Source organism: Topomyia yanbarensis, chromosome 3 (genome assembly GCF_030247195.1).
Source record: "Topomyia yanbarensis strain Yona2022 chromosome 3, ASM3024719v1, whole genome shotgun sequence".
NCBI classification, from domain to species: Eukaryota; Metazoa; Arthropoda; class Insecta; order Diptera; family Culicidae; genus Topomyia; species Topomyia yanbarensis.
In genome coordinates, this window is record NC_080672.1 from 9192000 (window position 1) to 9204265 (window position 12266).

At 36.5% G+C, this 12266-nt stretch overlaps 1 protein-coding gene across 23 annotated transcripts in view; it reads left to right on the forward strand.

Annotated features, from left to right (window-relative positions):
* The window catches only part of LOC131691695 (hemicentin-1), a 257130-nt gene that overhangs the window by 123460 nt on the left and 121404 nt on the right, over positions 1–12266 (forward strand). For all 23 annotated transcript variants that reach the window (XR_009305831.1, XR_009305832.1, XR_009305830.1 and 20 more), the window contains exon 2: positions 8729–8969. Coding sequence is in view for 17 of the 23 variants with exons in the window: in XM_058978274.1 (XP_058834257.1) it covers positions 8906–8969 (64 nt within the window). In the remaining 6 variants the exon portion in view is untranslated. The remainder of the gene's footprint in view (positions 1–8728; positions 8970–12266) is intronic.

The window sequence follows — 12266 nt, forward strand, 5'->3', positions numbered from 1 at the left end:
AAAGGTAACTTGAACCTTAAAGCACATAATAATGCCATCTGATAAGCTGTAATTCACTTCGTTTGTGCTTTCGCATCGAGAACTCGTTTTGGCGTCTGATTCGCTTCTCTGGTTTTGCCCAAGTTATGATGATGTTTCGGGCACATCCTATCCCCGGTTTTGCCGATTCATGGGAAACGGAGGTTGTAGATAGAGAGAGAGAGAGGGTGATAGATTCCGCTACCAGCTCACCAACTTCTTCGCTGAAGGTCGGTACATCCAGCGAGTAAGAGGTTACAGGACGATGGGTTGCCTTGCTTAGCAGGGAATGCGCGCCCGTGTACGGTGATGCTGCGGTTGTGAATCACTCCGGGTTTTGGGACAAGCGGCATAGCATTCGTCAAATGCTGGTGATAGAATACACGATGGTTATCAGATACATTTTAGCAAATGATTATTGTATTGTTCTTTTTTTGAACAGAACAAAATTTTCTGGCTTGAAACGAGATAACTATTTGGTTGGCGTAGTGGTAACGTGTTGATTTATTAGATTCTTGATATGAGCTTATAGTAATACACGTGGATCTAAAAAAAAAGAAAATTGCTATCGAGGACTTCAAAATAACGTGAGTCATTGATTTCTATCATCTACTCGTCAAGTCAATTGAAAAAAATTACCCATATGGTTACGGTTTTCCAGAATTTCGCTTAACTGTAAGTCGCCATCTTGGTTTTCACAATGGCGTCAAACATCCGTTTTCATCATCTACTCGTCAAGCCCGTTGCAAAAATACCCTCAATCGAACATAAATAAGTGGTTCCACAAAATCGTCAAATCGATTTGGTATTTTTTATTATAAATGACATGAAACGATCCGAGATCTGGTGTCATAACGAAAAGATTTTTTTTATGAACGCCTTTCTGGAATTTTATTTGAGTTTGTAGAGAAACTTATATTTTTTTATGCCAAATGTTTTCGAAATACGTAAAACGTCGGTATTTAGAGCTATCCATCTTTTTTTTTTTTAATAAAAGGAGCAAATTCTTAAATTGAGATAAAAAAAACTTTTTGTGCCCAAATTAACACCAGATATTTAGCATCAAAAAGATGTACTCGATTTTAGAAATGTCCAAGGATCCCCCTTCCGTTATTCTTCGCAATTGAAAATTTTCGAAGCTCGACGATTTTGCGGCACTCCTTTATCATGTCGAATTTTGCACAATGACTTTTTCGAGGTGCTAAAGATTTTGCGCACTACTGGTTTGTAAAATTCAAAGATCGCTTTTTTCTATACCAATACACTGAAACCTCCATTTACGAACTCATTTTTTCGTAATATTGGATTTTAGCAACTTTTTTATGAACTAAATTTGAAATAACGATTTTTTTTACGACCAATTTCATAAAAACAGTTTGAGTACGTACAGTACTGTACGGAATTGTATACAATTTAATATATTTTAGCTAACTATTACTAATAAAAGTTGAGCATTTTAGAAATTGGGGTTGATGAGTACATGACGAAAATGGAAGCCTGAAGCCATTTTGGAATCCAAGATGGCAACTTCCAGTTCGGATTGATTTTCTATAATCTCAGCAATATGGGTATTTTAGGAATAGACGAGTAGATGATGGAAATCGAAGCCTCAAGTCATTTCACACTACAAAATGGTTACTTCCAGTTTGTATTTATGACATCAATATTGATATTTTCGGTTACTCGTCAACAGGACATGACGGAAATCGATGTCGGAAGCCATTTTGGAAACCAAAGTGGCGACAGCCGGTTTAGATAAATTTTCTATAACCTCAATAATATGGGTATTTTTGTAGTATGTTTGACGAGTAGACGACGAAAATCGATGTCTGAAGCCATTTCACAATCAAAAATGGAGACTTCCGATAAAGTTTCTATAACATCAGCAATGATCGTATTTTCAGAATGGGATTAAAGAGTAGATGACGTAAATAGATGTCGGAAGCCATTTTTTCAACGAAGACGGCGACATCCGGTTTGGATAAAATTAGAAAATTCTTCGTAACCTCAACAATATGAGTACTTCCGGAATGGGTGCATATGTGGTGATGATATGGTAACATGTCTCATTAGTGTTTGTACGAGCTTCCATCATCCCATACAGTGACGCCGTTTTGTCTGCAAACAACTCAATCTCAAACTATGCCCTGGTACACATTAAACCTGTTCACAAGCACGTGTGTAAACTACGCGGTGAGCTTCTCCCACAGCGAATACTACGGGTAGGGTTGATTGAAACTGTTCTCATTTAGCTTCCTGTTTCCCCACTCCCTACTACTGAAACATTTCAAATTCGTGTTGCAAGCATGGTAAATTTGAAGCGAGTTCGATTTTATAGAAATTCGATTTATCATGGGCTGATATCAGGTGACGGTTTTACTTCAGGTTTGAGAGAAAATCGTTTTAAATGAGCCTATCGTTGCACTCTGTTGCTTGAAATTTTCTATCTTTGGTAGTTTGGGTTGGTTCTCCATGTAAAATAATCACGGGTTCGGGTCAAGTTTCTCCAATTTCTCGGGTGTGTTATTGTTTTAATTTTAAATTCGTCGTGTTCGGTTCGGGATCGGTGTTTTCCATTTTTCTATTCAAGAAGTTCGGGTTGGGACCGGGTATTTCGAATTTAAAAGTTTCGGGTTCAGGACGGAATCGGGTTCGAAAAAAATGAAATCCGACCATCTCTAACATACAGTGTCATTTGATAAAGTTTGGCCCGGGGCTATAGTTTGCTAAAATTTCACATTAGATTATGTGATTATTAGATTATTAGATTGTTAGATTATGGAGTTCTACATAGCAATCTGACGGTATCTTAATCTGAATTCTGGCGATAGCTTACTCTCAGAGCCGGTGTATGGCGTGGGTAGTAAGATCCAATCGATAATATCCGAGAAGGACAGTAAAATATCAAATTTGAAATATACCAAACATGTGTCCCATGCACATAATGCTCGTGTCTTAAATCCTTGTTTTCCCACGTTTTAATTTGCCGAAACGTATCACCAGTGACTTTATGTAACTATATTCAGAGTGTACAATTTTCGCATTCGTGAACAGATTAAGGCGATATTTCACCTACTTCGACCAGCAATAAAAAAGCAAACATACGATGTAACATTGTTTGCTCTTCCACTTTTCTCGACAAGACAGCATTGGATCTTATCTTTTCGCGGTATAATATGAGATGAAGTTGAAAAGTTTGATCAGTGCCTAGTAAGGATGAAAAAGCTGTGCGATAAACTGCTTGTCGTGAGAATGAGCGAATATTTTAACCTCTGATTATAATACATACAAGCATGTGTATTGCGAAAATGCGACAATTCTTTAGTAATAGACCCCTCACTCTATATTTATCTTACAATCCAATCGGGACGCCGGCCCTGCTCACTTATATAACTTAAGGAAATCCTGCTTATATTTATAAAGGAATCATATTCAGGATGTTGATTTTGATAAAGTTCAGCAGCTCCATTAGAACCTTGATAAGTATTTTTTTTGACTTCAGATCATTTTTTGGATAAGTAAAGCTCCTTTAAAATTTCATTAAGAAAAATCTCGAAATTGCTCGAACCTATAAGTAGAGGCGGTACAATTCATTTTATAGACCGTTACCTGTTGACCACTCGACTGTGGTGCGTAGTGTTCGATACGCGGGACCGTTAATTTGCTGTATCTTTAACGGACTCAATTATTTCGGAATTAAATTTTTGGTTAAGTTTTTTTTTGCGGAGATCACGATATCTCAGGAACCAATTTACTGATCATTCTGAAATTTTCACCAGTTGTTCATTATTATATCAGGTATTTGGTGCACAAAAATATTTTTATTTCAATGACCGATTGAATTTTTGACCGAAAAGTTGTGGCTCTTTCTCCTGACAAAACCAGGCTAGAGGCTGTGTGGTATCCAGTGGGTTGCAAAGAGTTGCTCCGCTGGGTTCCTGACCCCATGCCGTAAGAGGGGCTGAAACAGGGGTGCTCTAGTCAAGTGTTGGCAGGACTAAAATATACCAGTTGTACACGGAGTGTCTTACCATTGTTGTGTTAAGCGAAGCTCTGACACAGTGGATGGAAGCTCGTACAAACACTAATGAGACATATTACCATATCATCACCATATATGCACCCATTCCGGAAGTACTCATATTGTTGAGGTTGCGAAAAATTTATCTAATTTTATCTAAACTGGATGCCGCCGTCTTCGTAGACAAAATGGCTTCCGACATCTATTTACGTCATCTACCCTTTAATCCCATTCTGAAAATACGGTCACTGCTGATATTATAGAAAATTTATCTGAAGTCTCCATTTTGGATTGTGAAATGGCTTCAGACATCGATTTCCGTCGTCTACTCGTCAAACACGCTACGAAATATAGCGAAGCTCTGACACAGTAACATTCATCAAAAATGGCTTGATAAATCCACGTGAAATGTTTCGTGCATGTATACTTGCGAATAGTGCTTATATTCGACCTCACAACTCATGACATTCGTTCTGTTAATAATAACATAAACAGGAAATACGTCTATTATTCGGCATATACTTAATGTAGTAAATCGCCCATCATTTGTTCGATCTGGCAGGAAAGAGATGTTTGATGTAACTCTCTGCTCTGACGGTATTACGCATGAGTTGGCAAACTGGCTCGTACCCAACGAGTTCGAACAATTGTTATCTGCTAATAACTACATCCCATTTACGTGGCTCGCTATATATCGTCATATATTGTAATCCCAATTCTTCAAACTGGGATCTCTACGAAGAGGGCTTGGCGACTAGGTTTTCATTGGTATTTTCCAACGATTGAATCTCCAATTGAGTTGGATGATGTCGTGGATAAATCAAACTCACTCATAGTAGCAGTATATCAAGAGGTTTGTTCGTTCGAGTTATGCGTGTTTTTAAAGGAATCCCATTGTGGAATACCGAACATGTTTGACTCAAAAAGTTATGTAGAAGAGCTTGGAAATGCAGTCGCAGAGACGGATCGGAGGCATTTAAGTGAGCTCGCAGAGTGCACAGAAATGCTCCTCGATTCTCTCTTCAACGAAACCTAATAGATTAAATAAATTACTTTTGAAAGCGAAAACTTTCAAACCAGTTCAATTAGAATTGCTAATGGTAAAAACTCATTCAACGAAGACTAAGTACTCAATGGTATTTTTATCACATACTTTCAGGTTGTACGGGACTATTACCGTCGACTGCCCTTGAGTTCTTTTCGCGTATTTGTGATTTTTGGGTGATCTTAGAATTGTGACTATCGAATTGATGAAAATGGCGATTGCAAGTTTAGCTCCACATAAGTTCCAGGGAAAAGATAGAATCTTTCCAGTTCTACTTATAAGAGGGTATGAATACTTCAAGCATATTTCAAAAATATCCTACTTGTAGTCTTGCAAGAAGATACATTCCATTAGAATCGCGGAAAATTATTGTAAAATTCATTCTCCAAAATGGTCGTGTTACTTATGAGGAGGCAGAACACTTTAGACCGATCTCCTTCCGTCTCAAATCAGTGAAATGTTTATCGACCACTACATTCGAGATGTTAGCTTGGGCGAGCATCTGTTGTATGCAATGCAACATGCGGGAGAAGTTTACTACCGCTACCATCACTGTTATATAATGTTTTCTACAACATTGAAAAAGCTTTCGTGTTTGTAATTGATGGTACTTTTGACAACGTGTTTTTGGAATCCATTCTGGAAGCAGTATGAGGTCATACACGCAATGCTTAGTAACCGACTTCTGTGCTCATTGTTGAAACAAGTAGAGTTTAGGAAAGTGAGTCTCTGCGAATGTCCTCAAGATGGTATGCTGTTACCACTTCTATAGACCCTTGTCAGCGATGTCTTGTTGAGGGAAATTAATAAGCTAAGGTTTCTGACATATGGTATTGCTGATGATCACCATCGGTATTTGCATTAATACACTTTTTGATTTGATGCAGCAGGCCGTAAGTGTTTTTCAGTTTATTCAAATAATACATCAATGCTGCTTTTCACACAACGAAAGCTTACCACCGGAGTTTGTCCGTTGGAGTTCTTTGACTTTGAAATTATTGTCGCAGATCAAGTTACGTACGTTGTGGAAATCTTAGGGATCCAAATACATTCAGTGGATCTAGACAACAATTTTTGGACAAATACAGGTGCCTTGTGTAAAGGCAGGAGGGGGATGTCACGATAATATAATCAAAGTTAAACCATTTTCAGAATATGGTCTTGATGGCGATAAATGGTGCTTTTACGACTACATCCACTTTTGCTGTAGAGGCAGTTTTGAATTTAAAACCACTATATGTGTTTCTGAAACAAAAGGCACATTCTTGTGTAAATCGTACTAAGATCACCGGGCTCTGGAACAGTAACCCAACAAGTTGTGAAACATGCCCCACAAGACTGTAGCCCAACTTACCCAACTCTCTGGCTGGAGGGTAACTTGAAGAATACGTAGTTTGTTACACTGGCGGTTCTTTATTACAGGGCCGAGCCTGCGCTGATGTCTATTGTCGTGAAATGAGATTAAACCAATCTCATTCGCTTGATAGATACTGTGCAGTATTTCAAACATAAATCTTCGGCGCATCAACATTTGCGGCGAAAGAATCTATTTTTGCTCCGACAGTCAGGCTACTCCTCGTGTCAAGCTCAAATCGAAGATCAAATGTTATCTACCTTTTATGGTTACCCGGTCATTCATTAGAAATTAATGGTCGGATGAATTGGCTAAAGCCGGTGCAGCAATTGACCTTGTTGGTTCAGAACCTGTTCTACCAATGTCGATAAGTTAGATAAAGTACAAGATTTGCGCTTGGGCTGCATCCGAACATGCCAACCATTGGCGTGGCTTGAAATCTTGCTTGCAAATAAAAACATTGCAATATTACAGTATTCTAGTCAGGGCACTGACAGGACATTGCAAACTCAGTTAGCACATGGCTACTGTTCAGCGTACGGAGTATTATTCATGTGATCTTTGCGAATACGATTATGGAACATCAAATTATTTGAAATGTAGCGGCTCTGTAGTAATACAATTGCGTATCAGGATTTTTGGTTCTCCGTACATAGATGAACAGAGAGCTAAAACTTAAGGATTCACTTGACGATGTTTTAGGCTAGGACATCGCATGCATGTCATGTCATGCCGATGCTCACATTTTCCACTTATACAAAATTTTCAAAGAAGTATGAGGCAGGGAAAAAAATTTTACCTTCGTCATCGCATTTTGTTTCGATCGAACCCCTACAAGTTTATTTGAAAAATGATAACAGGTGTACGGAGTAAAGGCGTTGCAACGTCACCAGTGGCTTAGCCAAGGGGGGGAGGGGGTTAATTTTTCTAACCTGAAAAATTGCCTGCCTGTATAATAAAAATGAAAATAAATTGTTAAAGACATTCCATAACTAATTTTGAAGAAGACAAATACTCTGTGTTTTCAGAATATCGATTATATATTAGAATGTATATGGAATAAAATTTATAAAACAAGCTATTCTGATCTTACTGTAATTGATAAATTTCTTCTGCTGTGTATAAACAATAAAATTCACATTCCATTCAAGAGAGTCTCTAAAGTCTAGTTTTACTGAAAAGAACTGGCTTAAGAAAATTTCTTAAATATTTTTTTTGTATATCGTTATATTGCATGTATGTAGCCTTCATATTTTCTACAAAGTTTTTTAAAATGACATTATCATCAACTTTGCTGAAGAAACCAAATCTCTTATTATTTTTGAAGAGTTACTTCTTAAATATTTTCATCACCGAAATCATTATATCAAAATATCAAAATATGTTGGAAAGATTCTTCGAGGTTGTTAAACTTTCAAAGCTGATGGTTTTTTAAATTATGTGATCTTGCACATTAGAAAAGTTTTTGAACATTTATTCCATTTTAAAAATGCACTTTGCATGTGCATTTTTTAGTTTTTTCAAACATTTTAAAAGAAATTATAAAAGGCATCTGTTAGAGATTTGATTCTGAACTTTCTTTGAAGACTTTATATTCCAGTTAATTCTATGAGCAGGAAACTCTCATAATTCTTTCAGGTTGAAGCTTGCTCCAATGACGAAAAGTTTGCTTGAAATGACGGGAAAGTAAAAAAGCATTTTTAAGTCTCAAACGAGTTATAATAAATGATTATGTGGGTGAGAATTTTGATTCATTTAGGTATCTTGTGATTACATACTTATTATTCTATAATTTTACCACACGACAAAGGCTGTTACTTTCGAAACCGGCTGCACATAAGAAATTGAAAAACTTTTTCCTGAACGGGTGGAGTGCTTCAAAACCAGTAGCATGACTGTATGCAACCAGTAGCAAGTGGTCCCTGCTGCGCTGAAAGAAGAAGCCCTGGGAATGATGAGAATGTAAATAAATTTATCGACGCTCGAGCGACGGTTTTGATCTTCGACAAATAGAATCCTGATGTGCCGGTGGTACCTCTACGCTACTGTGCTAACTCCTTTACCGAATCCATTTTCCTCCGTAATAACTTTCCTCTTTGCCGGCAGCGTGAAAACGACCACAGACTGACTAAGGGAAAATTGCAGCGCACGAGCACGGAATGTGAGATGAAGGGACATATGTGTGCTATACGGAACATCAAAGCAATCGAGTGCCAAATCGGTTATCAATTATTAGTGAATCTTATTTACATTCTAACGGCGGCGACTCGTTCTTCTTCCTCTTTTACAGTGAATCAACGTTGCAGGAATGTGAGTGAGTGAAATCGAAGCCAAACCCGGTACCAAAGAGAGTAGTAGTAGAAGAAGAAGAAGAAGAAGAAGCAACACCGCACTCGTCAAACCAAATGAATTTATAGATGTATTTTTTGTCTGTTACCAAATATTCGAAAAGTAAGAGTTATTAGATATGAATAGTATTGTTATTATCAGTTTATGGATATTATTACTGTTTGACAAAGTTTTATGTCAAGGTAAGTACCGACTTTCCCATCTCATGCATCCTTAATTAGTCCGTAAGTAACGGAAGAGAAAATGCATTCATATTCGCGCACAAACGAGCGGAGGTTTTTACATTTTTAATGCATATTTGTTACGATTTTTTCATACTCTTTGTGGGATTTGATACAGCAACCGGCGGATGTATTGCCGTAGCGTATTCCGTGGAGAATGACGATGATGTTGATGACGATGAGTATCTCTACACGGTAAAGGGCATACCTATGTGCACGGGAGCGTGTTTTCCCACAGGTTGTAAAACGATGTGGATGAGCGCTAAAGGAATGGGGGGACATGTGTTGTTATCTTTTACCAACCTGGGTGAAATTCGGATTCACTAGATAGTATGTGTTTAAAAGAGTGGGGGAAGGACAAACATTAGCTACATGCTAGGCGAGAAGATTTTGTACTGGTCACGTTGAGAGTTGTATGGGAGGGAATGTTGTTTCATTGTAATTGTTTTTATTTGGTTTTTAAATGAATGTGTGAATGCCTGATGATATGATGTATGCAGTTCATACATTTTTAATCCAAATAGCAATATACAAATACTTGGTTACGATAACGTCATCATTATCACGTTTTATGTACTGTCTCTGTTTACAACCAGTAACCAAACCAATTGTGCTAAAAGGACTTTAATCAATATGATAGCTAGCAGTTCTTTATAAACAGTACAGTTTAAATAATTTCATGAAATATTTTGATAAAAATATCCAGCCAAAGCCTTTTTCCGTAAGCTTTCACAAAGACTGAATAACGCCAATGTAACGAATTGTGCCCAAAATTAAAGCTTTTAATTTTACAAGTTTAAATTGCTCTGTCACAAAATTAAGCAACCACAACTATTTGTTTGACATACTTTGTTGTAAAATCTTTTCCTTGATGATATTGTGCAATGAAAGTTTAAGCGTAAAAATTAATCAATTCCACGGACTATAATTTATTGTATTGCGCATCATCAAAAGTAGGCACACTTATTTTCATCATTTAAAACAATGCATCAATTTTTCAGCACTGATGACGAGTGCAGTGTGATACCATTAATAACGGAATTGGCGATGAATTTAATTATTATTAATTATCTCTTGTTCCACAAATTAACCATACTATAGCTTTCATTGCAGCATTAACATGAGTGTTTTTTGCTTGAATACTGGTAAACCTGTATATAGATGAATGAGACATATCGGTTATTAACCAATTTATTTTTGGAAATTTTTTCCGAAGATCTATAATCGTATTTGGATAGGGAATCCCACAGAATATGGATAAAAGGGAATTCCCGGAAGTCTATAAGCGTCAAATTGAACGATTACTTTCACCATAACCCTCTGAAACACTCATAAATTTCGTGATATTTTTTGACTTATTTGACATTGACTTATTTTAGTTAACCACTTTAATAATCTATGGTAAGATTTATCTAGCTTTCGCATGCACACTACTAAGGAACTAGCGAGTCTCAAAATTCACAAATTTTCAAAATTCGAAAAAAATTAAGTTCTAATAAAATAAATTTCAAGATACGAAACCTCAAGGACCATCCATATACCACAAGGCAACTGTTCGTGTCACATTATTTTAAAATCAAGTGTAATTCATCAAACCAAAAGAAAAGTGGGTTCATATTAGATCGAGGTTTGTGCATAACGTTGTTTGCTCACAGTAAAAATTTTATCTTACGTTGGCTTCAAAAGTCAAATAGAAAGGGATAAATTAGATCAACCACACTTTCCTTAATACCCTTGGGAATGCCGGGGAAAAAGTTTGTTCATGTATCTTTCTAAACGGATTTCATTTCGATATAAATCTTTTAATGTAAGCTGAACTAGTGCACCGCAAAATCGTGTAAACGTACTACTATTTTATCATCATCCACATATACGGATATCCTGGGGTTTGCAGTTGTTATTGCTTTTCACGATGAAGTATCCTGACTAGGCTTAACTTTGGTACGTACACGCTCACGGAAAAATAAACCGTCCATAAATTCTTGAACGAAAAATCACAATTTCGTGAACTGAACAATTTTAAGATTATGACCATGTTCCTGGAATTATGAATAAAAAGCTCGTATTCATAAAACACTTTGTGTTTTCAAAACAATAGTTCGTGTCAACAATATACATAACGTTACACTCAACGTTTGGTTGAGTTACTGTGGTTGTTCGCTGGACTATGTTAGTTTTTGTTATGATTCTTGTTCATAATTTGAGGATACACTGGTTTGTATACAGTATTTTAACTAAAAGAACCGACATTTAAACGATGTTTATAATTTAAGGAGTATTGTCACGATTTTCGTAATCCCTCATAATGCTAGCGTGATATTTTTTTTCATGAGTTTACTATTAGATTTTGCAGGCAGAGTAGCGCGATTTATTTTCATGATCAGAACCATAGTCACGATTTTCGTAATCGTGTTCATGATTTCCGACGGGTGTTCATGATTTCCGAATCATAGTTACGATTTTAATCACAAGTACTGTGATTTATGATCATGATTTCTGGATCTTGGTCACGTTTTTCGTGATTTATTTGCACGCTATTATGCATTTGAAATTTGACGCGTGGAAAAATGTAACTTATGTGTTTTATATCAGTAGTTTTATCATGATACAGTGAAGACCCGATTTTATTAGCCCCTTGGTAAAATTTAGGCTGATGAAACGGGGACATTGACAAAATCGGGACATATATTTTTCTTTCTTTTTAAGAAACAGAAGTTCTTAAAATATTATTCTTTAGACCCTAGATATAGCCTCATAACCCTTTCTGATTATTTAGTTCAAATTACCCTTGAGGGGGTCTGACAGTGCAAAATTAAGAAAAATTGAAGAATTATTTTTGCGTAATTCGGATCTCTAAGATAAGAAATATATGCTCAAGAACGGATTTACTCGAATTCAACTTGGTTCGTCTGCTAGAGCCCATCAAACTACTACTTATCAATTTTCGTATGAGGCTGACAAAATCTGGTCAAAAAGCTGATAAAATCGGGGGTAGGCAAAATCGGGGGCTGATAAAATCGGGTCTTCACTGTATTCGTAATTTCTCTTCATTTTATCGTAACATGCTATTTTTAATTTCTATCCGATTACTCGAACTAACAACACAATATAAACTGAATCATAAAAGTGTGACTGATTCGCGGTATTTGTCAACTATATAACGAATACGATATTTTTTTTATTATAGAGGTTTTAACCTTAGGGTCATTCGCCTCATATGAATACGATAGATAGATCGTGAATCATATAGTAGGAATC